Source organism: Danio rerio, chromosome 18, assembly GCF_052040795.2.
Source record: "Danio rerio strain M-AB ecotype USA chromosome 18, GRCz13ab, whole genome shotgun sequence".
In the NCBI taxonomy this organism is placed as follows: Eukaryota; Metazoa; Chordata; class Actinopteri; order Cypriniformes; family Danionidae; genus Danio; species Danio rerio.
The window spans coordinates 16,974,902-17,001,347 of NC_141038.1; the positions used below are offsets into that span (position 1 = coordinate 16,974,902).

At 33.2% G+C, this 26,446-nt stretch overlaps 1 protein-coding gene across 3 annotated transcripts in view; it reads right to left on the reverse strand.

The window, feature by feature from the left end:
* bmal2 (basic helix-loop-helix ARNT like 2) overlaps nt 1-26,446 on the reverse strand; it is a 40,178-nt gene that overhangs the window by 6,179 nt on the left and 7,553 nt on the right. For 2 of the 3 annotated variants that reach the window (XM_087292639.1, NM_131578.3), the window contains 10 exon segments: nt 18,356-18,476; nt 14,565-14,618; nt 14,426-14,464; nt 12,867-13,024; nt 12,608-12,687; nt 9,349-9,441; nt 8,812-8,929; nt 7,960-8,106; nt 4,374-4,614; nt 2,129-2,235 (listed from right to left, as the gene is read on the reverse strand). In XM_087292639.1, the coding sequence (XP_087148765.1) occupies nt 2,129-2,235; nt 4,374-4,614; nt 7,960-8,106; nt 8,812-8,929; nt 9,349-9,441; nt 12,608-12,687; nt 12,867-13,024; nt 14,426-14,464; nt 14,565-14,618; nt 18,356-18,476 (1,158 nt within the window). 3 annotated transcript variants of the gene reach the window in all.

Consider the following 26,446-nt stretch of genomic DNA (forward strand, 5'->3'; position numbering starts at 1 on the left):
ATAGAAGCTTTACAATATTATATGTGTGCATAATTCTTCTTGTGCATAAATCTGGAGCTAATCTAACAAAATAACTTATGATAACGATCCAATATTTATACACCCAAATTTATATGTTGGCGAAAAATATGAAATAAAACATTTCAAAAGAGCAAAATTCGAGAGAAAAACAAAATAATTATAAAATGTTGTAGTTTGTATTTTTTCCAATATTTTGAATAAATTTGAAATCAATTATCTTTTCATTGCAAAAGATGTGGGTTCATATGTCCTAATGCAGAATTTATACTGTTTTAATTTACAGGTTTTAAGTGTATTATATACACTGTAGTCAGAGTGCAAATTATACATTGACTATAGGGGGGTCAGCTATGTTCACTAGCTTAATATGCATGTAATTTATTTCAATTAGCCTACATCTCACTGGATAATCAAACTTATTTAAGTTTTCAGTGGTTTGAGGAATAATGAGCTGATTCTGTCCTATACTGTAACCTCTTATTTCAACAGACGTCTCTTTTTTATAGTCAAATTGAAGGATTTTAAGCACTTTCCAGTTGCATTTTAAATGGTTCCAGCACCTTCTTGTATATTTGCATGCACATACTTCATCAAATTACATAAGATGATATTCTATAGTAGCTATAGCATAGCATATAGTATAGTATTCTAAGCCAAGTATTTTAAAAGGTATGTTTGTCCAATGCCCAATAAAGTCTCTGAAATGCTGTACAACTTAGATGTCATATTTAACCTTGAATTTATATTTATTTTAATGATCAAATTTTTCCAAATGCTAAATATCAAAGTATAGACCATTTCAATGAGGTGATGTCATTGGCCCATGAACAATTCCTGCTTATTATCAACCAATTTCATGACTGTAACAAAAGGCAATTCAATCATAACAATGTTAAAACAGCAATCATAACATTATCAATATGTGGCTCTTTTTGGAGTCTTGGAAGCTATAGAAATTCTACATGTAAAACAGGAACCGTTGGGAGCGTTGTATTTGTTTACATCCCTCAAAATGGTCTATAACATGAAACATTTTTTATTAGAAGCTACATTAAATTGAAACCAAAATGTCCAATGGGTGGCGCCAAATCTCTATTTTTGTCACCAAATTGTTCATTCAGATTCATTCAAAACGGCTTACTTATAAATGAATTAACTTATTAGGAATGACTCGCTCAAAGATTTCTTGTTAATCTCATTTATTAAGTGCTTCTTCAATGGTAATGCATTATAGTAACAATATAAGAGGTGCAAATAAAGTATGTTGCCTTTAATGTACAAGGAAAGCCACTTTAGTTTTACATTAGGCTATTTTACGCTACGGTAAATGTAGTATGGCAGCTGTTGTTCTTAACAGCTGTAAAATTAAGTTTTGTGTCTAGGTAATGAAACACAGGGCAACTTTTTGAGTAGTTTTGTTGGACAATATTCGTTGGTTGGCTAGTTTGCAGCTAAAAGGGTAAATTTAAGTTATTTTGTACAGATTTATACATGATGTGCAGTGTAGTTACCACTGTGAAACTAAAACAGGTATAGTTATGAATACGTTTTACTTAAGTACATATTTTAGGCGGTATTTCTTTACTTTTAGTTGGAGTACAAAGGTGTAGTCAGTACATCAACTTCTACCAGAGATGCTTTAAAAATGAGTATCTGTACTTCTATTTGAGTAAGGATGTGTTTAATTTTGCCATCTCTGATGTTGAACACTGTATATATTAAATAAAATGATTTTCTATACACTGATTTGTATTGTTTGCATTTTTTCAAACAAAACGTCCAAAAGCAATGTTAAAAACTCTTTTAAAACATTTCTACTTCTCTCTTTCCAAAAAAGAAATGAGTCAAATGACAGTCTTCAATGTGATCTGAAATTCACCTTTATTTGCATATGGCACATAATCCAGTTTAAACCCCAGTGAGGCTCTGGCCTCGTGTTTCTGCCATTGAAAGCTGTTGTAATGTCCTTTAGAAGCAAGACTAATGATGGATGATGGGGATTTGGCTACTCTGTACAAACGGCTGGGAAAGGAGCCAGGGTTCTTGGAAAACACTTTCAGGAAACTTTGTTTACAGCTGCAGTGTTCCTGATAGTGAGACTCTGTACCTTTTCTATGTCTTTCGGCCAGGTGCGGCAGGTCGTCCAGGTGGAAGTATTCATAGCAGGATGTTCCCAGCAGCTCCTGAGGTAAATAACCCAGAATAGTGGTGGCTCTGTGTGCACAATACAAATGGACAGCACATTTTAAAGAAATTTACCAAGGTAATAAGAAATTTAAGAAAATTTATTAACACTTTATTTTGATGGCCCATTTGAGTATTAGTAGACTGCTTAATATCTGTTGATACTGCTCTTTCAACAGACATTTAACTGACTATAAGATACTTTGCAAGTACATGTCAACTTACACTAACCATAACCCCAACGTAACAGTCTACTTATAATCTAATGAGAATTAGTTGGCATGTACATGCAATGTAACTTATATTCAAAACAACTATCAAAATAAAGTGTGACCGGAAATTCCATTATAAGAAAATACCAAGGTTCAACATGCCAATTTAAATACACCTTTTTTTCCTGGCAGTTCCTAGAGAAACAGAACTTAAAAATGAGGAAACAGTGGGCATGGCTTGTTTTTTCTACAGCACCCTAAATGGATGTAGCAAATTAGACATTTCATTCATAAAGATCTGGAAAGGGATTTTAGAAGAGTTATTACAACTTAAGACTCCTCTTTCTTACCATTTGTTTGATTAAAAATGTTTGCCACATTCATTACCTCAAAATCATGTAATCTGATCTGATTTAATAGAGAAAAACAAACAGGAAGTGCATTAGAAGTGCAAACAATTTTTGTCTTAATGACATGCACAGATGAATTGTTCACCATAAAACTGGCACTGCGAGCTAACAAAATCTTAGGGTTAGTTTTGATTTCTTGGGGACTTAAAAAAAGAAGCAACATTAACATTATTTAAAAAATAATTTAGTTTAAACAATTAAAACATTTACACTTGAATTGTAACATTAAGTTTGTTGCATAAATGTAGACATCTGCCTCTCATTTAGTTGTATAATTCAGTTTATTTTCATTTATTCATTTTCTTTTCGGCTTAGTCCCTTTAATAATCTGGGGCCGCCACGGCGGAATGAACCGCCAACTTATCCAGCATAAGTTTTACACAGCAGATGCCCTTCCAGCTGCAACCCATCACTGGGAAACATCCATACAAACTCATTCACACTTTTATAGGGGTTTAAACATTTTTTAGATAATTTTATAAATCACTAAACATAAACAAAGTTCATTACAACAAAAAAAAGAACCAATGAAAAACAACGAAATGGCTAGTAAACATCTCATAATACAATACAAAACACTTAAGAAAACATGAACTTTTAATAGAAACACTAAATTCATTCTACAATAATGCTTTTTGTTACATATTAACATCATAACAAAACATCATTTTTTACAGTGTTGTTTCTCCAAAACAAAGTTCAGTCATCTTTAACAAGTGGTAAACTAAGAAAGAAAAGACATATCGCCCTCTAGTGAGAATGAACTCCCCTGTAAAATATCCTATATACCAGGGGTGCCCAAACTTTTTCTTTTGAAGGGCCAAAAACCAAACTTGATTTAGACAACTTGAAGGTAAATATTGGTGGGGTAATTTCCTAATTTATTTAATAATGTTTTAAAATTACTAAGGAACATTGCTTTATATTAACTAATACAGTATTTTTACGTAGTACAATGAACTTATTACATTAATCTAAATCATAACAGAATCACAGTTTTTGCCTTGATGTGCTTGCCAATGCAAGACCTTTATCCGTCGAGTGTCAGTTTTTACAAAATAAAAAAAAATCGGATTCATTTACAACATTTAATTTAATCATTTAATTACTGTTTGCTTTTTTGTAGCGCAGCATTAAAACAAACAAAAAAAGTTATGTCAAATTAGAAATGACGATCTCTATGTTAATGTTATTTACCCCAGGCCTCTCCATCTTACTACCTCTTCTCTCAGATGGTATGGTGGGTCAAATTATAGGTTACAATAGGCTAACATTGGCCTGCAGGCCCTTCTTTGGGAATCTACAGTATAAACACTCAATTTTTTTATTAAAATTATTTATTGTGAGTTTTTTCGGGAGGGGGTGGGCAACTTAAGAGTTTTATGTTCCATCCACTTAGATGTGTAAAAGCGAACAAGTTAACTTAAATCCTTCATGTTGTCCAAATAAAAATGTATGTGGAACCCAGCACTTTTTTGCACTGTAGAACTATATACAATGAGCCTAGTTTTGTAAATTCACAAAAATTCACATTTATTTAACAAACCGTTGATCCACGAAGGTGAATTTGCCATCCATGGCATAGCGGGTGACGAACTCAGTGGGTTTGACCTTGATCTCTCCATTGGCCTGCGGGAGAGTGTGTGGATGAACACGGCCCATCGCTACCAGACAGCTGAAGTGGGAGCTCTCTTTATCCGCCTCGGCCTCCCCCTCAGTGGCCAGCTGACGCGTAGGCCAGGTGCGCATGTAGCCCGTGCAGTGGACGGTGCAGTACCGCTGCGACTCTGATGGGGCAGCCAATAAAAACAGGTGAGCTGATAGTCAACAGATGCACCATATGTTCTTGAAGGAGGTGTTCCGTCAAACCTGAAAATACTGACTCCCTCCCCAAGACCATCCAATATGAACGACTGGTTAAGCCAAGTGATCCTACATTTTACTCCTTCCCAATACAAGTGTAGACTCTTTTTGATGGTATAAAATCCATAATAAATCACTATGAAAGTAATTCACTCAACTCAAAACTAAAATTATGGGTAACTTACTAGACCTAATAACATTTGAAAACTACTAATGAAAACATCAGAGACTCTTTGGGAACATCTACATTCATGAGTGCTGATAAACGCAAGATGTCCTTTTTTTGTGAAATTATGATGATAAACAAAACAAAATAACAAAAATGTATAGTATACAGTATTGATGGTAGAAAAACTGACAAGCAACTTGAAAAACTGACAACTGTTTCTTTACATTTATGGACACTGTGTTTTTCCATTGCGATAACTGACACTGTCTGTTCACAGCTAACATCAAATAAGTACAATATAAGCTCTGTTGAGTCAAACATCCTGCCCATTCTACACCCTCACTTAAAATCAGACTCAACATGCAAACATGTGGTGTTGTAATAAAAACTATCATAGGTTTATTTAAAAAAATTTTTTTAATGGAATTTGTAAAAAAAAATTGAAATATAAATGCTAATATAGTGTATACTAATACTAGCAGCAGATACACTTGGTTCCAATTTACTTTATTGGAAATTGTATTTTATTATTATTCAACTCAAAAGGTGATTTAACATGAGTGTATAATAACTAGGGCTGCACAATATACAGCATATATGAGTGCACCCCTTACAAATACATCAATATTTTCTAAAGGATGCTTTACAGTATTATTTTTGTGTATGTACATTAGATTAGTCAGTACTGAAAGTAACAAAACAACTTATAAATTTGGCCTACTAATTTTGAACCATTATTATGTTAGGGAAAAATATTAAATAACATTTTTGAAAATAGAAACAAAAAACAAATACAATATACAATTTTGTTGAAATGTTGAAGCTTTTTTTTTTTGCAATATTTTGAGTGAATTTAAATGTATTATCTTTCCATTTCTAAAGATGTTCTGTGACCAAAATACTGTTTTAATGCATATACAGGTTTAATAAATTGGTTATATTCAAACACACCAAAAATATATTCCCCATATCCAATTAGAAATGGATAAAACTATTCATTTTCAAATTAGGGTATATTCGTTTATGCTGAGAACTGTATTGCGAAATTATCCCTATCGCGATAATAGTATATTCAGTATACACATAACAGACATGTGCGATAAATTACATTTACTTTATGCATTTCATTGTTTATATATATTTGGCCAATTATTTAGGGCCATTTATCTTTATCCCCACCTCCCTAGTCGTTGCTGTTGTGTTATTGTCTGGAGTGGCTCAAATGTGAACAGAGCTGAAAACAAATCAATATAAAAGATAACAGCCAATTATAGTCAGGATATTGCCTAAGGTTTTCACTTATTCATAGTCTGTTAAAGTGTTGTATGTTGTAGGCTCAATTATGTAAAAAATAAATAACTTATAATGAAAATATTTACAGTGAAACTGATGAAATAGAAAGATACTAAGGCTGAGAAAGATACTGAGTTTGAAACTGTGCTTGTGTATTTGTCTAGTAAAAGTTGACAACATTGTTTACTGTGCTGTTTGTGCCATTTTATGACATGTGCATCAGTTTTTTAACCTCAATATAAATATAATTGTACCAGTTCTGTTAAACATTATTAATATTCTACAATTCAGATGTCACATTTACCATCAATACCTGCATATTGAGACACCTTAACTTTAACCCTGCCTAAATTTGGATTTATGATTTTTTCCCCCAATCACTCGCAACTTTATAAAACTATAATTTAACTTCTTTATTTTATTTTTATATCAATATATAAATAAATGATTTATGATAACTGAGAAAATAAAAATAGCATTTTTCTAGAGAAATGTTATATCGCAAGAAATATCGTTATCGAAATTCTTAACAACCATATGGCGTATTTTTCCAGTATCGTGCAGCCCTAATAGCCATTTTTGGATTTTTAAACTAAAAGTGGTTTCTGTTATAACAGAATGATAATATTGACAGTGAAATTAAAATGATAAAATAGAAAGATGCTATAAGGTTGTTTTTGAAGCTTTGCTTGAGTATTTGTCTAGTAAAAGTTGACAGCATTGTTTGCTCTGTGCCATTTTATGACATGTGTATCATAGTTTTCGTGGTATCGTGGTTAACCTCAATACTGATATAACATACCAGCTCTGTTAAACACTATCAATATTTCACAATTTAGATGTCACATTTACCATCAATACCTGCATATTGAGACACCTTTACTTTAAACCTGCCTAAATATGGATTTATGCACTTTTTTCCCAATCACTCGCATTATATAGAGAAAGAACATTTTCCTCCAAAACCATAAGTTATTTTCAGCTTGGATGACCTGGGGGTGAGTTAATATTTACATTTTGAGGGAAACAATTCCTTTAAAGAGAAATATACACTTGTAAATGTCCTTGCCTTTTAAATTTTACTTGATTTAATCCAAAAAAAACTTACAGCCTGACAGATGAGTTTGTTTTTTGTGTTGTGCCAAATATTAAATGTAGCAAAATGTAATAAGCTTTAGCTGATTAAGACGAGAAATTTGTTATCTTAGTTATAGATGTGCATGTTATATGCAGCAATTTTATAATGCATGTTCAATGCATAATTAATGCATGGCTTTACAAGGTAACAACTAGTCAGTGAACTGCTTTGAGCAGTTTGGAAAAGACCATGCTCACCACAAACAGAAACATCAATGCTATCCAAGTCCAGACAGCACAGCAAAACACTTTCCAAAGTGCAGTCACTGTCCAACAAGTTTGTAGGGACACAGCTGTTGGAATAAAATCCCACAAGCTGTGTTCACACCACTGCATGTGGCAAAAAGCAAGACGGCGACGTGTGTAATGGAACAAATATGCAGGCCACGTCATCAACACGTCACAAAACGACAACTTCATATTTGATTTCAGCAAGAACAGACACACAAAGTTGTTCTTTTTCCGCTCATTGCTGGTCTGAAGTCAAGAAAATAGAAATTTGATTTAATATCTACTTTGTTTTCTTTCAGAACAACAATAATCAGTTCAATTGCATTAAAAACAACACTTCTGATACACTTAACGTCATCTTTGTAACTAAAATCATCTTGGGTTACAAACAACAAACACACACAAAAACCAAGATGTTTACTAAACATAGGCAACTGACCTTTCTTTTTAGATGCACCAGCCTGGAAGTCCTTTTCCTCTTTTACAGTAATTTTGTTGTACTTCATTCGGCAGAAGAACGAGCGCCGGGCTCCTGAGCAAAGCCGAGCCGATCCGACTGGGAGCTCAGCCTGCACCTGCAGCCCCGCTAAAAACACAGAGAGACACTGTATCAGAAAATGGTTCCCTGAAAAATGCATATTCTGCCATCATTATACTGATGGTGTTCCAAAAATGTCCTGAAAAACAAAATTCTACGGCTTTTTAGACATATTATTGTGGCTGTAAACAGCTTTGAGAAAAATGTGGGATGTTAAATAATGATGCAATGAATACAATGACTAACAATAAACTACAATATAGACATGCATTTAGATTTTTTTAAAACATTAGTTATTCATTAATGATGCATTAAATTGATCAAAACATTCTACAATGCAGATTCTTTACCACATAAATTATGATAGTTTTAAATGAACTATCCTAATGATCAAATACTTATGTAAATTACTATCAAGTTTTCCACAAAAAAATTCTTGTCATATTAGTTAAACAAATAAAAAACAATAGATTTTCCTAAAATATTAGAATAATTTTTGAGTGAAGACATTGAGGAAAAAATCTCCATCCCAGAAATATACTACATTTTAAAATACATCAAAATAAGAAAAATTGACATAATGTGGCACAATATTGCTTTTTTTATTTTTATTTTTTACAAATAAACATTCCTGAGCATAAAGAGGCTCTTAAAAACACAGCTTTCAAATGTTATCAGGCATAGTCATAAAGCAATGTAAGCACACAATATTCACACAGCGAGCAATGTTTATTACTGCGCAAGTATGTTTACTTTTGGCGTCTATGAGGCGCTCACGCGGATAGAGTTCAGAGGCGGACAGCTGTTCCTTCACTTTCCCAATGTCCTTTGGATGAACATAATCAAACAGACTCTGTCCAATTAACTCCGTCTGGGGAGAAAACATTCAGATGAGCAACGATCTGACTAATAGATTACGCTGACAGATCTCAACAACATCGTCATCCTCAGGTCCATCGTTAATCATCAGGCAAACACATAGCCTGTAAAATTCTTTAGAATACCCTAGCAGGTAAATGTCTATGCATAAAAACCTTATTTTATGTTTGAAGCAATCTCAAAACATACTATTAACTAAAAAACACATAATATACAATATTTGGGGTTTATTTATTCAAAGTCAATCTCTTTTTTTCTTCAGTACAACATTAATGCAGAATTTTAGTTGAAAATCTGGCACTTTGAAAGATTTAAAATATCAATGAAAAAATCATTTAAGATGCGTCCGTTTATAATGAATATCACTAAATTCAAAACATTCTTCGAGTCCTTATAGTCAAATTGTCCTACCCGACTGTAGTTCAGAGTTTTTGAAACCGATTCTGAGACAAAGACTATTTTTCCACGATCACAGCCAACCACAAAGAGAAATCCATCCGCTGCCTGGATGCAAGACAGAAAGAGAGAAATCATTTAGGCTTGTCATTTCAGTCACAAACAGTTCAAATGTGCTGCTTAAACAAAAGCTATTTTCAGAGGCTCTTCCACAAACATCAGCAATAAATTACTGTGATAATTCTTCACTTACAGCTTCAAAAAAAACTTACAATAATCAATAATGGGCTATATGCACAACTTGTGTTTTTCAGCCAATGATGAACTTCCGGTGAAAAGTTTGACTATTTTCAATTTCATAAGGTTCCTTTTACAGCATAAATGTTGTAATGCAATTCAAACATAATCAGTTAAATAGACTTGAGCATCCATTTGGTTGTTAAAGAGTAAAAAGAGACGACAGACCGTTTAAACGCAGGTGTCATCAGCAGGAGGCTAACGCAGAAACTCCATTGAAAATAGTGAGGTACAATTAATTGTCATATTTTAAAAACATGGCACAGAAAAATAGAATTTAATGCAGTGCTTCTTGTTTGGTCTGATACCCACTTTATATAGTATCTCAGCAAGGCAGTGAAGATCACTGTTTTTAAAACAAAATCTGATCTTAAACGCAGCAATTTTGTATTGGATACCAATACATCTGAAGCACCAAGGCTGGCTGGCTGAAATTAATCCGTGTGCATTTACACCGTTGGAAATTTTCTGGATTTAACATTTAGTTACGTATTTAAGCAAAACATTTAAAACATTATTAAACGACAACTGGTCAAAATAATAAAACCATATGCCATGTTTTCAGACATGTTATTGCACTTTTTTAAAAGCAGTGTTTTACCACAAAAAAGAAAAAATAAGGAATCAGGATTTGAAAAACATTAACATTTAGTCATTTAGCAGACGCTTTTATCCAAAGCGACTTACAAATGAGGACAAGGAAGCAATTTATACAACTATAAAGAAGTTCAACTATAAAGCAAGTTTCAGGTCTGTAAAGTCTAAGAAGGAAAGTATAAGTAATTTTTTTTTTTTTTGAGTACAGTTAGTGGTATATCCAGAGAGGCAATTGCAGATTAGGAAGTGGAGACTAAATAGTTGAGTTTTTAGTCGTAATGTGTAATAAACCAAAATCTGGTTTATTACACCAATTTCAACTGAAAAAATATTTAAAAATCTCTTCCTCCAAAGTGTTATTAAACAGACATTTCAGAAACTAAACTTAATACAATTTTTTTCCTTTTCTTTAAAGTAACCCTCCCCTCCTACACCAATAACCCTGTTGCAACTATATACATCTAACAGAAAATAAGAAAAAAGAATAAAGGAAAGAAAACCTACTCTTTTGGGGAAAAAAATGAATAAATAAAAATTCTGACTAAAGGTTATTGCATACTCAATCCGAAATTTTCATATGTTAATTTTGCACATTAAAAATTAATTTATCGTTTTTCGCACCCGAAAATGCCATTGTACAAGCAAAAAGCTAAATACAGAATGGCGTCATATAAGCTACAGACAACTTTGACAAACGCAGTGCATAACATATGCACATAACGGAGTAGGATAAACTTTTGTGCATAAACTAGGATGGAAACACTTTTATCAAACAAATTCCAGTATGCACATTAAAAAAGTCATTGTTTTGTTTTGGTCATTCAAAAATGTAATGTAATGTAATGTGAATTTGTATAGCGCATTTATTGTGTATGGCCATACACCCAAAGCGCTTTACAATCATGAGGGGGGGTCTCTCCACACCACCACCAGTGTGCAGCGTCCACTTGGATGATGCGACGGCAGCCACAGGACAACGGCGCCAGTGCGCTCACCACACACCAGCTATTGGTGGAGTGGAGAGACAGTGATAGAGCCAATTCGGTGGAAGGGGACACCCCTGCTGTTTTACGAGAAGTACCATGGGATTTTTAATGATCACAGAGAGTCAAGACCTCGGTTTAACGTCTCATCCGAAAGACGGCGCCCACTGACAGTGTAGTGTCCCCTTCACTTTTACTGGGGCATTAGGACTCACACACACCACAGGTTGAGCGCCCCCTGCTGGCCTCACTAACACCACTTCCAACAGCAATAGTGTTCCCTAGTGGTCTCCCATACAGGTACTGACCAGGCTCAGCCCTGCTTAGCTTCAGTGAGTAACGGGTCTTGGGCTGCAGGGTGACATGGCTGTGACAAAAAATGCTTTAACCATCTCAGTATTACTGTTATTATATTATCAATTACCTCCAGAATTGTCAAGAGCATCTGTGCTCCGTGCTCTTTGTGTGTCGGCATACAGTCTTCTGAGATGCAAGTCATTTATTAAATCAAGAAAAGATTCACACAGCTTCTCCTAACGCAACAAATTATACACATTATAATAAAAAGCATGGTCTGCTTTTGTTCTGTTGCTTCGACATGTCAACGCTGCCGCCATCTATTATAATGTCTGTAGGCAGGGGGCGTTGCAAACCAGGTGAGTCTCACTCTGTCTCACTTTTAGAGACAAACCCTTTGGAAACAGGTGATTAACAATAAAATGAACATAAAATGTTAGATCTCATTCAGCTGTCCCCCTCACTTTTAAAATGTCCGTTACGCCCCTGTCCATAGGTACTGCCAGTCTCTATTGAGGATTTGTTTACATGTGTGAATGTGTGAAGTACCACAAGCAATGTATCAAAATTTCACAGATATCCTGAAATAAAGTTTGTATTTAGGGATAATCCAGTGCAGTTCTTTGATAATGAGCTGAACTCTCCTTCTGTTACTCTTCAGTAACCGATGAACACAATATGCAGTCTATTCATCCTTCTTTTATCTACTTTGGAGAAGAGAGAGGAGGACAACTCTGAAATGTTTTGCTTTTTTTTATTATGGATTACTTTGCATTGGACTCAGTGTGCAAAGTTTGTTTGTGACAAATTTTTTGCATGTCTATGACAGAAAAATGCATATGAAAATTTCGGACTTCGGTGTGTAAAGACCTTAATTTTGACCAACTGTAATTTGCCACAATAATAAAATAAAAAAAAACTTGGAAGAAATGTAATCAGATACTGAATAAAACAATAATTATTCTCATTTTACTCAAACCCACAGCTACTGAATTCACTAAATACAAAAAGAATTTTTAAGAGCTCTCTTATTTCTTTTGCCCAAGACTGTATATTAGAAACAGCTGTAGGGCACAGCTCAGTAAAAGTGCAGAATTTACCCTCAGGACGAGGTGCTTGAGTTCATCATCTGGTAGGAATGCAGGTTTGTAATTGGCTTCTGCAAAAGAGCTGGTTGCTCCTGAAAAGCAGAGACTTCATCACACCACATACATTCATAAACACTCAGCCTTGATAAGCTTTAATAAGGCATTCAAAAACAAACAACATATTTTCAAGCTGCATATTAGTCTTAGCGCATGCTGTTCTGAGAAGCAATTATTGTTGCCAGTATATTGAGCAGGTGTGCACTACAGGTACCTTTGAGCGATTTGAGGTGCTGGACAGCCATTCGTAGCACAGTGAGTTTGTCGAGTTTACGGGACATTGGGTTACAGGTGGGAATCATCGCTGCCAACTCGTCAATCAAATTATTCATCTTATCTCGCCTTCGCTTTTCAATCTGACTGTGAGGTTCCCTAGAAGATCATATTATGACATTAGGATCACATTATGACCACTGAACTCCTACTGAGATTAAATAAAATAAACTACACAATAAACAACTTTAGTGTTTGAGTTACGACATGAGATGAAGGGGGAATATAAATAAATGGTGTCACAAACAAAGCGGGCATGATAATTATAATCATAATAATTATAATAATTAATGAAATAAGTAATTATTAAATCCTTTATTACAAATAACATGCAACTTAAGGGACAATAAATGTATGACTAAAAATAGATAAATATATAAATGATAACAATAAAAGAGATTTTAAACCAAATATTAGTTGTTTATTAGTTTAAATAACCAATAATAAATAATAATAATAATAATAATAATAGTAATAATAACAAAACAATTAAAAATATATTAACAACAGCAAAAATAACAATCTTAAAAAGGCAACAAAAAAAATAAGTAGATAATTTATTATATTCGATGTTAAATAAAACATGGAACGAATGAAGTAATGGATGAATTAATGAAGGGATATAAATTAAATAATATTATTATGATTTATATTTATATTGGTATTTAAAGCATCCAAATTCTTTACATTTTAAATTGACGATACTTAAGTTTAATGATTTGGTTAAATTTAAAACAGCACAATTTATAATATAATAATAATTTACTTCCAAAATGCATACAAAAGATTTTTGAAGAAAGATAAGGGGGGTATAATCTGACATACAAAAAGTTTTAGAAGGTTGAAAACAAGGACAACTTTAAAAAGTTTGTGTATGTCTGTCTGTGTGTTGTGGAACGATGGAACAGTCTAGAACATACTCTCAAACAATATCAGGATAATAATCAATTTAAAAAGTTGTATAAATATATATATATATATATATATATATATATATATATATATATATATATATATATATATATATATATATATATATATATATATATATATATATATATTTAAAGGAGTATAATGATGAAGGTGATTGAAAAAGGACCAAAGAAAGGCATGATGAATTTTAATGAATGGCTATTTGCAGTACTGTTTTTTTTTCTGTGGGTCTATGTTACAAAATGTAAAGGTACACATGGAATCAAACATATAATTTGTCAAAGATGCCAAAAGGATAAAATGTCTCATGTAAAAAGAAGAGATAAGTAAAACAGGAAATAAGTTTATGTAATGGACATATGATGCATGTGGTAATGGGGTGGGAAAATAATAAGCTTGTGCTTCATCCCACTCCATTTTCGAGTTGAATTGTATTTTTTTTATATGATATTTTATGTATAATATTTCTGTTTGAAAATAAATAAATTAAATTAAAATTAAATCAATAATAATAATAACAATAATAATAATAATAATAATAAATTAAAAATTCTTAGTAACAAGTACCTGATGCACTTAATTTTTAAGTGCTGGTCATCTTCCGATCTAAGCAATAGAATAATAAAAAACACATTAACATTTTGAAAACGACTGAGAAAACAAAATTAAGATGAGCCATGCTGAGTTTCAGTAATGGATGCAGCACCTTCCCGCATCGTCCTCCATATCCTCATCTAGATTTGATGCAGATTTCATTTCCCTGCAAAACAAAGTGGTGAAATGATTAAAGTGAGTCATGAAATGCTGGACATCACACACAGACCACGCACTTCCCATTCCAACGCACAAAACAGGCCAAACAAGAGGATATTAATCACAAATCAGCAACAAAATTCTAATATCTAACAATAATGTGTTATACACCGACATAAAAGCTCTCCTGACTGAGCCGTATGCTGGTCTAAAGTGTATATAAGCATCGATGTTGGAAAGAAATATTATTTTAATAAAGGTTCCAAAAAAGTGCATTGATACAGCAATCAGATAATGTCAATGTCTTTCCAAACAGGAGATCAGTTGTTTATGACATTAGATTTTACCATAGATTTAAATGCAGCCAATCAGAAAAAGATTATTGACCCATTTAATCATTATGTATTAATGTCACAAGGTTCCAGATGTTTTTGAACAGCTAAAATACTCATTAACAAATTACATACATCAAGTTCAAATTAAACAAGAAAAATATACAAATACAGATAAAATACAGTAATTTTTAATATATTATAATACTATACATAAGTAATTTTATGTACTCAGGCTGTATGTATTTGATCTAAAACATGGTGAAAACTTATATAATAACAATGCAATTTATTTCTGTAATTTAAAGACATTATAACTCCAGTCTTTAGAGTGACATTTTCCTTTATGAATTATTGTAATACCATGATTATGTGATACCGTGTCTCTGTTATGATCAATTATTATGGTGTTCATTTCCGTCAGCAATAATGGTCCTTATTATTCGTTTTCCCTCCTTTATATGTTTGTGGAAATGCATATACATTTCCCTTACAAGATTCTTTCATCAGCAGAACAATAAAGAAAAACTGAAACTCTTTATGATCACTTTTGTTCACTATCCAGTTTTTAAAGGAATCTGGTAAATGGTAACATCAAGATTTTAAGAGAAATATGAAGAACATTTTTTTCAACATTGATAATAATCAGAAACATTTCTTGAGCTTTATGAGCTTTAGCTTATGATGCTAAAAATCCAATTACAAAACACTGGAATAAGTTGTGCTTCATTTCACCAAGAAAATTATTAGTTTAAATAAAAATTTTCCCCCCATAATATTACTTATTTCATTGCATTTTCAATTAAATAAATGATGCCTTGATGCAGGCCCAGATTAAGAACTCAGGGGCCCCTGGGCACATTGTCTTGTAAGGCCCCCTACCTGGCCGCATCCCTATAGTTAAACTAATAAAATAAGAATAATATAATAATTTTTAAATAGAATGAACCTATAATTTGTTGCCCACATATTTAAATAAATGATATATAGTACATATGTATTTATAGTCTACAAAGATTTAACTTATTTTTCAAAGCATTGAATAAAAATACTAATAAAACTAGTAAAAATTAATGTTTTTTAGTATACTTGTTCAAGTTCACTAAAACAGTACTATATATATAATATAGTACTAATACTATATTATTATATTAGTACTAATATATATATATATATATATATATATATATATATATATATATATATATATATATATATATATATATATATATATATATATATATATATATATATATTATAGAATTTTTAATGGGTATTTTAATGCATTGCTTTTACAAACGCATAAAGCATATTATTGGCATGGCACATAACACACAATGCCTCTCCAATCTAGTTCTATGAATCTGAGTCTTTCATAATACACACACTTGTTAATGATTTACTGTCTCTCTCCTCCTCTCCCTGTATTTTCCCTCGTGATGAAGACTATAGGCAAACAGCATAGAACAACTTGATTATAAACCTAAAGTATCCAAAATGCACACACTATACCTCTTATCTCCCGTCTCTCTCTCTCTCTCTCTCTCTCTCTCTCTCTCTCTCTCTCTCTCTCTCTCTCTCTCTCTCTCTCTCTCTCTCTCTCTCTCTCTCTCTGCCTGGTTAATGCTACCTTACTCATTTAACTTTACCAAAACGTCGTCCTCTATACCCGCATTTTCCTGATCATGGGTCTGTTTGAAGAAGGTGTGTTTGGAAAATGCCTCAATAAGGATGCCTCATCTCCTCTTTCTCTCGCGTTTGCTAAATCCACTTGTTCACTAATTTTTTATCTATGACAAAATACTAATATTACACTACAGTCCGCTCAGTTAAGTGCGGGTTATTTCAAAACTGACGTTTCCGCGCTTGACCAATTACAGCATTCTGTTTAGTTAAAGAAGACAATTTAAATATAATAATAATATTAATGTGATAGGAATTTTTTTTGCTCAGAGGAAATACAGTTGTCTGAGCAAAATAGTTTTTACAGAGAGGGAGGCACCTTTATTAAGGCTAAACATTATTAAATACCCACGAGGCACATGTGACTTTAATGCACACTTGCATTATTTATTAAAAATGTTTCCTTACTGTTAAAAATAAATATATTTCCAATCTAATATGTTAAGGGGAGACAAAAAAGTAGCACAAGTTCAGCTGATGGTGGATTCGAAACGGGTTGATCAATCGCGTCAAAAGATGTTGCTGTGCGTTTTAAGAGGTCATGTTGTCTATGTCAATCAGGCACCGACAGGCGTAAACCCTGAACAGCCTATTCCAACTAGGTGCGCTATTTGCAATTAGCCTAATAAAAAGACACTCTGAAAAAGTCATTTTTTCCTCGCCCTCACAGGAGCCCCCAAGTGCGCACGGGCCCCTTGGCCTGTGCCCATATGGCCAATTCGTTAATCCGGCCCTGCCTTGATGAGAAGAAGAGAAATCAAGTATAAAAAAGTGCCTCCACTCGACACAAATAGAAACACATGTATACACACTCTTCTACAGTTATCAACATTTGAAGCGAATCAAAAATGCCTTGCCTTTTTAACCTAACTTTAACCTAAAAAGTGAACATTGACTTGCCTAATTAACCTAGTTAAGCATTAAAATTGCACTTTAAGATGACTACTAGTGTCTTGAAAAATTTGTCATAAAATTTTATGTATTGTCATCGTGGCAAAGATAAAAGAAATCAGTCATTAAAACTATTACATTTAGAAATGTGTGGGGAAAACCATCTCCGTTAAACAGAAATTGGGTTAAAAATATATAGGGGGTAATAATTCATGACAGCTGATAATTTTGACTTTAACTGTATACAGATCAATAAACAGACAGACAGACAGATATATGGATTGACGGATGGATGGATATATAGATGGATGGATATGCGTGGTTATATCGATAGATGGATGAACAGATGCTGGATGAAGGATAAGAGTAACAGACAGACAGGCCAACTGACAGACAGACAGACAGAACAATGGATGAATGGATGGATGGATGGGAAGGGATAAGATAGACAGACAGACAGACGGACAAATGGACGGATAGATGGGTATTTGGATAGATAGATTGCGGATGAAGGATAGACAGACAGGATACACAGACAGAACGATAAATAGAACGATAGATAGATAGAATGATAGATAGAACACAATAGAACGACAGATAGATAGATAGATAGATAGATAGATAGATAGATAGATAGATAGATAGATAGATAGATAGATAGATAGATAGATAGATAGATAGATAGATAGATAGATAGATAGAATAAAACGATTAGATAGACAGAGACAGATAGGTAGATTAAAATGGATTAGACAGACAGACAGACAGACAGACAGACAGACAGACAGACAGACAGACAGATAGATAGATAGACAGACAGACATCTGACTGTACTGACAGGTTGTCCATGCTGCCTTTCCTCTTCCTGGGCAGCTCCATGAGGCTTGAGGCTGATGTGGGGGTCATCAAACCAGACAAAGACGCAGAGAGACCCTGAGGCTCCTCCTCCAGCACATCTCCTGTCATCAGACACACACACACACACACTATTCAGTAAATGACAAACAGAAACGTGCTGAACAAGCCGAAAAAGAAGCAACGTGCCACATATCAGAACCAGGCCACAGTGGAGTAGATTTCATAACAGACATGGAAAGAATCAGACCATCTGTAATTGGCGCACAAGCAGTCAAAGGAGTTTTGTGTGAATTCAGAGTGATACTTTTTGTCTGAATGACGACTTAAATAATAAACAGGACATTTTTTTTAAAGTTCGTCACAAGAAAAAAAAAAAAAAAGGTGTCATCTTAAAACCCAGAAACCTATTTTACACCTGGTTCTTAGAAATATACAGGAAGTTCACTTGCAACAATGAGGAACTTTACAGACAACCTACTTCACCACTGCGACAACCTGCATCTCCCTTTCTTTCATGCTCATCAACTGGTTCAATCAGACAAACAGGAATCAATTTAACATACAGGCACTGGCTTCTTGTAAAAATGATGAGTGGACCACTTTATTTGCATAACATCCAGTTTTGACCAATGAGGTCAAAAAAGCACAAAGAACATATTATGTATCCTGTTACTAATGAACAAACATATATACACGCAGTTGAAGTCAGAATTATTAGCCCTCCTGTAAATTTTATTCTTCAATTTCTGTTTAATGAAGAGAAGATTTAACATTTCTAAGCATAATAGTTTTAATAACTCATTTCTAATAACTGAATTATTTTATCTTTGTCAGGATGACAGTAAATAATAATTTACTAGATATTTTTAAGACACTTCTATACAGCTTAAAGTGACATTTAAAAGCTTAAATAGGTTATTTAGGTTAACTAGGCAGGTTAGGGTAATTAGGCAAGTCATTGTATAATGATGGTTTGTTCTGTAAACTATCGAACAAAAATATAGCTTAAAGAGGCTAATAATTTTGTCCTTAAATGTTTTTTTTTAAAAATTAAAAACTGCTTTTATTCTAGCTAAAAAAAGACAAATAAGACTTTCTTCAGAAGAAAAAATGTTACCAGACATACTGTATAAATTTAAACATCATTTGGAAAGTAAAAAAAATAATTTAAAAAATCAAAGTGGGGCTAATAATTCTGACACACAATAGGGCTTCACAATCGTTTCAGCATCGACATCTCAATGTGATTGTTCACAGTCACGAGTAAACGCAATGGTGAGTCTGGATTATAATTTATAATTTTGCAAGTGTTTTTTGAGGCCTGACTGTGTGAGGGTTTTAAAAGCATTCAGACATACTGTTTGTAACTTTAACAAAAACTTATAACGAGTCATTTTATTAAATTGTTAATAAAACAAAGACTACGCAATGTTGTTTTACAATTGTTTATGCAATTACTGCATACCTGAATACAGTTCAACTCCTCTGAAAACAAAACACAGTTTATGTCAATTATATCCTTTTCTTTATTGAATTTATCTATAGTTGTAGATTGTTTCTAATATTTTATGCATATGCACTCCCCTACAGAATCATCCTAATCAATCTAAAATTATAGATTCTTTACAACCTTTATTCAATATACATAAATGAATAAAAAATTATTGCAATGTAAAATTTTCCCAATGTCATGCAGCCCTAACTGTACAATTATCATGAACAAATAATTATAATATTTTTTTTAAATTAATGAAATAACTAAATTGAAACCGGTAAAAACTTTATATGTATTGGTTTTGTATTGATTTTATCAATTCATATGATTATAGAGATGATTATCAATAACAATACTGAAAAAACATTTATTAAAATAAAAAGATCACTATTGACCTTAAGCAGATTATGAAAATGATCATATAAATGATGGCAATGAACTTAAATGGAAAAAAAGTCAATTACAAATAGAAATAATTATCATATAAAAATTAATAGATTATAATTTTCACATAAAAAACTCATTTGCTGGTTCCTTCAGACCCACAGGAATCAGTTTAAAATACAAGCTTTTTTTTTTTTGGACAAATGACAAGGCTTTATGGAAGTGGGGCTGGTTTTATTTATATAACATCCAGGCTTGACAATTGAGGACAGAACAGCAGTGTCAAACACCAGGATTCGCTGAATTTCAAGCAGCTTTTGGATTTCTGGATTTTGGCATAAGTCACAGAGCAGGATTTAGTTATAGTTGGAAATTAAAGCCAAGGACTCTGCTTGACGAAATATCTTTAATTCAATTTTGGTTTTTCCTTTATTTAACACAGAAACAACAGGCCTAGTGTGATTATTAAAATAGAGAAGAGTGCATATTAAACTAATATATTCAAAGTGGAGAAGCAAAAGCTCCACACAAACTCTATCAGGCGGCTTGCTTCAATTAAACGTGCTTCACAAATGCAACAAGAACAAAAGGTTATTAGATTTTTCTTCATTTGCGCACTTAAAAATATTGTTTTCCAGTTATAAGCATTTCAATAAAATAGACCAGCTGGGAGACACAAGAAGAGGGATCACAACATAAAAACATAGAAAACATATTTAGGCATATGATAACTGTTTTCAAGGTATACTATGGTTTGGAAAAGTCAAGGTTTTAAAACAGGCAAAATACTCTGTTATGTTTTCTGTTATACACCTAAGGGGTGTATGTATTTTTTGTACATGTTTAGTAGAACTATTTTATTATATTTTTTGGGGGCAAGAGTATCTGCAGCTGAAAAGGACCCTCCACATCAAAAAATACTGTTCCAAAATGCTTTAAACGTTTCTTAAAATAAAATAGAATGTTACAATACCATGATATTTTGTACAATACCATGATATTTTTATCCAAGGTTATCATACCGTCAAAATATTATAGCGGCTCATGCTTAAACATATTAATGGATACTTTTGTAAGCTACAAATACAAACTTGGATTTTCACCGAAATTTTTAGTTTAAATCATCCATTAAGAAATTTAAACAAAGATTTTTTTTCTACTGTGTGATAAAATTTAACAATACAACTACATTTTTAATTTGATCAAACAATAATTTCATATAAAAAAGAAACATTTTATTAAAGATAATAAATGAAACTTACTATAGAACTATATAGTTATTATTCATTTATTTTCCATTGGATTAATGCCTTTTATTGATTGGGGATCGCCACAGTGGACTGAACCGGCAACTCATCCAGCATATGTTTTATGAAGCGGATGCCCTTCAAGCTGCCCTTCAAACTCTCACATTCACACACTCACTCATTAACTACGGCCAATTTAGCTTATTCAATTCACCAATAGAGCATGTCTTTGGACTTGTTGGAGGAGCACCCGGAAGAAACCCATGCCAACACAGGGACTCGTGGAGAACATGCAAACTCCACACAGAAACACCAACTGGCCCAGCTGGGACTTAAACCAGTGACCTTTTTGCAGTGAGGTGACAGTGCTAACCACTGAGCTGCCCTTTTTCTACTATTGAAATAATGAAAAAGAATAAAATGTTTTGTATTTATTTTTTCAATGTAAAATTGTTATTCATTACTTTACAATCATTTGACATACTACTACTTACAATAGTATTAACTATAAAACTTTTATTTTAATATTATTAATATTATTAGTAGTAGTAGTAGTAGTAGGCATGGGCCGGTAATAAGACTCAGACTCTTTACAATTTAAAACAGTCTCTTTGGATATCGATTTTATCGGTTGTGTCGGTAAACAGATATCATCTCATGCCCAACTTAAGTAGCAGTAGTAGTAGTAATAGTTGTGGCTATAGTGTTGATGGTAGAACTTATTACAACAAAAATTATTAATATAAAAATGAAAGCATTCTTTAGAAATGCCCTACACTGTTTTTAAAATCATTATTATTTGAATTATGAATATCATAAAATAATAAATGTTACTGTACATTTTAATTTTCATTACGGTAAACAAAGTAACAACTAGTTTATGCAGTACTACAATGCCTGTGCCAAAGCAAATAAAAACAAACTCCTGACTTCACATGTGAACTGCTCATCACATTGCAGTCTAAATCCCAGCCACAGCATTAGTTTAAAAAAAGAACCACGATACGATTTTCTTCAATCAAACTCCACAGCTCTATCTGCCACCAACACACATAATGAAGCGGACTTTGCCATCTGTTAGTGCCATTGACCACCGTAATCCATTCACAAACTCCCTGTGAGTAGAGCAACTAATTCATGAAGAGGCTTTCACGACGCAGTCTGTTTTCCCTGCTGCTTCACCTGCTGCTTTAAGCCTCAAAGATCAACAGCACCTCATCAGGCCTGATCTGCATCTGCCCGATCTGTACACACGTGCACCTACTCACTCTGTGTGTGTGTGTGTGTGTGTGTGTGTGTGTGTGTGTACGTGTGTATGTATGTGTGCGGTTACAAAGCCATCAGGTTCAGGCGACAATGGAGCAGGCCAGGCCAAACACAGCTTGTGCCCCTGGCTCCTATATTTAACAGTGCTCCGTGGGCCCAGTGACCTAAATAGTCGTTAACAGATCGGCAACAACCTGATTTTTAATCCCGTGTGCTGGAGTGAAGATCTGCGGCAGGATTATTTGGTTTTATGAGGCCGATAGGAAGGCCGAATCCAACAGAGAAGAGCTCCATCTTTCACTAGTTCATGATATTACCTGCACTCCACTGACCTGCATTCAGATGCTAACGCTCCTGACGTCACTTCCACAAGAGAAAGGCCATTTCACTGACTCACGGCTTGTAATGTTGTGAGGATTTTCCAGGATGGCACTAATAACCGAAGCATTCAAATGCTTTAAAAGATTACCCTCTCAACTTAAACATTCATCTGATCTTATACCTAAATGACAACGTTCAATTGGAAGACTACCAGCCAGGGTTAAAAGTCTTTAAACAAAATGTTTCATTGATATTGTCAACGGTTTGGAACTGCCAACACATCAACAAACACAACAGCCAATGAAATTGCGGTATTTATAAAAGCAATTTATGTTGATGCAGACATTTTTTAGACCTGCTTGCTTTCCATAACGAAAAACTGAACCACTTACATCGCTTAAAATTTTCTATGTTGGGCCGCTGAGTAAATATACCGTATATACTGCATTTTAAATTCTGACATGATGCGAGGAAAGGGCTGGAGGAGAACAGCTCCTTAAAGCTTAAGATCTCACTAGGAAATGTCATGGCCAATCAAACACAGCCTGGGGCATGCAGATCAATGATCAACGTAGTGATCTATGTTTTGTTCTGATTGGTCAGTGTTTTTCACTAGCATTTTACATTCATGGGATTTGTATGAGAACGAGCAAACGATGATGTTTAATGTTTACAGCATGGACATTTTCATGTACTGAACTTAGGGCTGGACAAACTTTACAAAAGGTATCACAATATCAATTTTCATGTCATGCGATATCGTTACTTATGGAATATTTTTTAACAATACATTTAGGAATATTAGGATTTAACCACTATTTTAATTTACCAACATTACTAAGGCAAACAGTTTTATTAGTCAAAAACTAAAATATTTAAACTAAATTTATCATCTCTTTAAAATAAAATAAACACAAGTGATGAAGAGACACTTAAATTTGAAAAACAAAATGTTACAAAGTGTGAAAAATGGTAAAGCGTAAATACTGAACAATCGAGGCAAACTTTAATGTAGCTCAACATCTGTAAGTTGTGAGTAATAATGATACAGAAAACCTCAAACTCTGTAAAGAGAATAAATTATGATAATTAAATTTGATCCATCATTATTCAAATAGATATTGCAACATTACAAATTGTGAAGTTGAATGACTACATTACACCCACGCTAAAAAGAATTTCAGATGGTGTGCTACTAGTGGCTGGAATGCACAAGAAAAAAACAAAACAAAAAGCCACTCTGAAGACATCCTTTTTTTAATTTAAAACTTCCTCACTCATTTTCGCATGTGTTGTTATTCTAACCAGAAGTGACAAGCACAAGTGTATGGTTTCCTTGACCATGAGCTTTGTGCTCACGCTTTCTCAGACAATGACAAATGGACAGATCATTGCTGCAGCTCCGATACAAGTTTATTGAAAAAAGTAAAAAGTGCTGTAGTGTTTAGGTGCACTGTGTTTATCTGAGGTAATTAGTCTGCGGTTACAGAAGATGTACTCCATACAAAGTCTGAAGCAGATTGGTTAATTCTAATTGCATGAATTGAAGTACGCTCGAGGCATTCAGAAAAGTTTATATGTTTTCAAATAGGTGAAGCAGAAAATGCATGCACATGTGCACGTATCTCCAATGTGTGCGTCGTGCAAGTTGCGCGCCTCCATTGGAAATGAAAAACTTACACCCTAAGCTTATTGCTTATTGGCTTCCAAGGCACGTGCTTAGCAGCTACATTATAATAAAACTATAGCGCTTTATTCCAAAACTTCATACCATTTTTTTTTATTGATATTGACAATTGTGTTCAGTCAATAAATAGATACCGATTTTAATCGCCCAGCCCTAACCAAACTCTTATTATTCAGCTATACTCAGATTTTCAATATATGGCACCTTTAAACCATTGACAAGTATAATCAAAGTGAACATTAACATGGAATGTAATCAAAGGTCAAAAGTCTTAAAGGATGCCAAATTTGATCTTGTCAACATTTTAGAACGGACAATTAGACTGCTGTATTTAGAACTAGATTTGCACACATGACACAATGTTGGGATATACTTTTACAAATAACAAACATCATGTTTATTTAAGAAGGAAATTTATATTGCATTTATGGAAACATAAGACATTTTATCACCTTGCATAAAACTTGCCCCAGTAATATTGTGTGTCTAATAGAAACAAGTTCAAAATTGTTGCCTTAACAGTCAAAAAATCTAATTTCCAGGACTTTTGACCCCAGTTGCCTAGCTAGACCGTTTAAATGTGTTACACCCATGTGTGAGCTTATGTTCTGGCAATGACTATTAAATGTGTGTGACCATATCAGATTATTTAGTTTATTTTTAGGTGAACTTTCAACTATAAATAGTCTGCACATGAGTAAGTAAATGTTTTTTAAAACAAACTCTTATAAGTTACACATTGTGTTAAGTTGTTTATTCAGGATGATTCTCAGTTTATTCAGAATCGTGCAATTAATATATAAATGGAAAATAGCCATTCTATTTCTACAACAAACAGGAAAACCTAGAACCTAACCTTACATGCCTTTTCCCCCAAAACAAACTTATTCTGAATAATTATACTCTTTAAATATGATTAAAAGCAATTTACACCAACAAATTACAAAATGCCTCAATATACTAGATAAATCCAACAGTTGATGCGAGCATCCCCTGTCACTGCTAAAAAAAACAAGCATGTCACAAGGTGAGCTAATTATTCATGATCGTTTTCGCTGTAACCATAGAGCTGCACCAGAAACATGTCCAAACGCAATCAATTTACGCCAAACGTTGAGCAAGAAACGTGACTAAAGCAAAAGTAGGTCACTTATTTCATTTCATTTAATTTTGGCACACATTTGGCACCACACCTTGGTAGTATTTTTTTTACTATTCATCAACCAGATTAAATATTGTTTGCCAAATGGTGGAAAAACAGGTAACTACAGGGTTCAACTATAACTACTGATGACGCATTTGCTATAGTTTTTATCACCTTCAAACTAATAGATTTATTTTTTTGTGAAGCAGTTGCTAATATCATTCTTTAATTATCCTTTTATGGTGAAGTTATCCAGACTTTTGGCATATAGGAGTGAAAAAGTATTTGATATCCATTCTCCCTGTAAGTCCTTAGATGGGTTATAACACCACATTATCTGCTATATAATCCTTAAGACCAGGCAACACCATAACAATTATGTCGCCTCAGTAAATCAGATGTCAGTGAAGCAGGAGCTGCTGTAACAAGTTATAAAACAAGTACCACATCCCATTCAACACAAAAACTTAAAGGGAAAGTTCACCCAAAAACAAAAATAAATCAATAAAATCAGGAATAGTCTACTC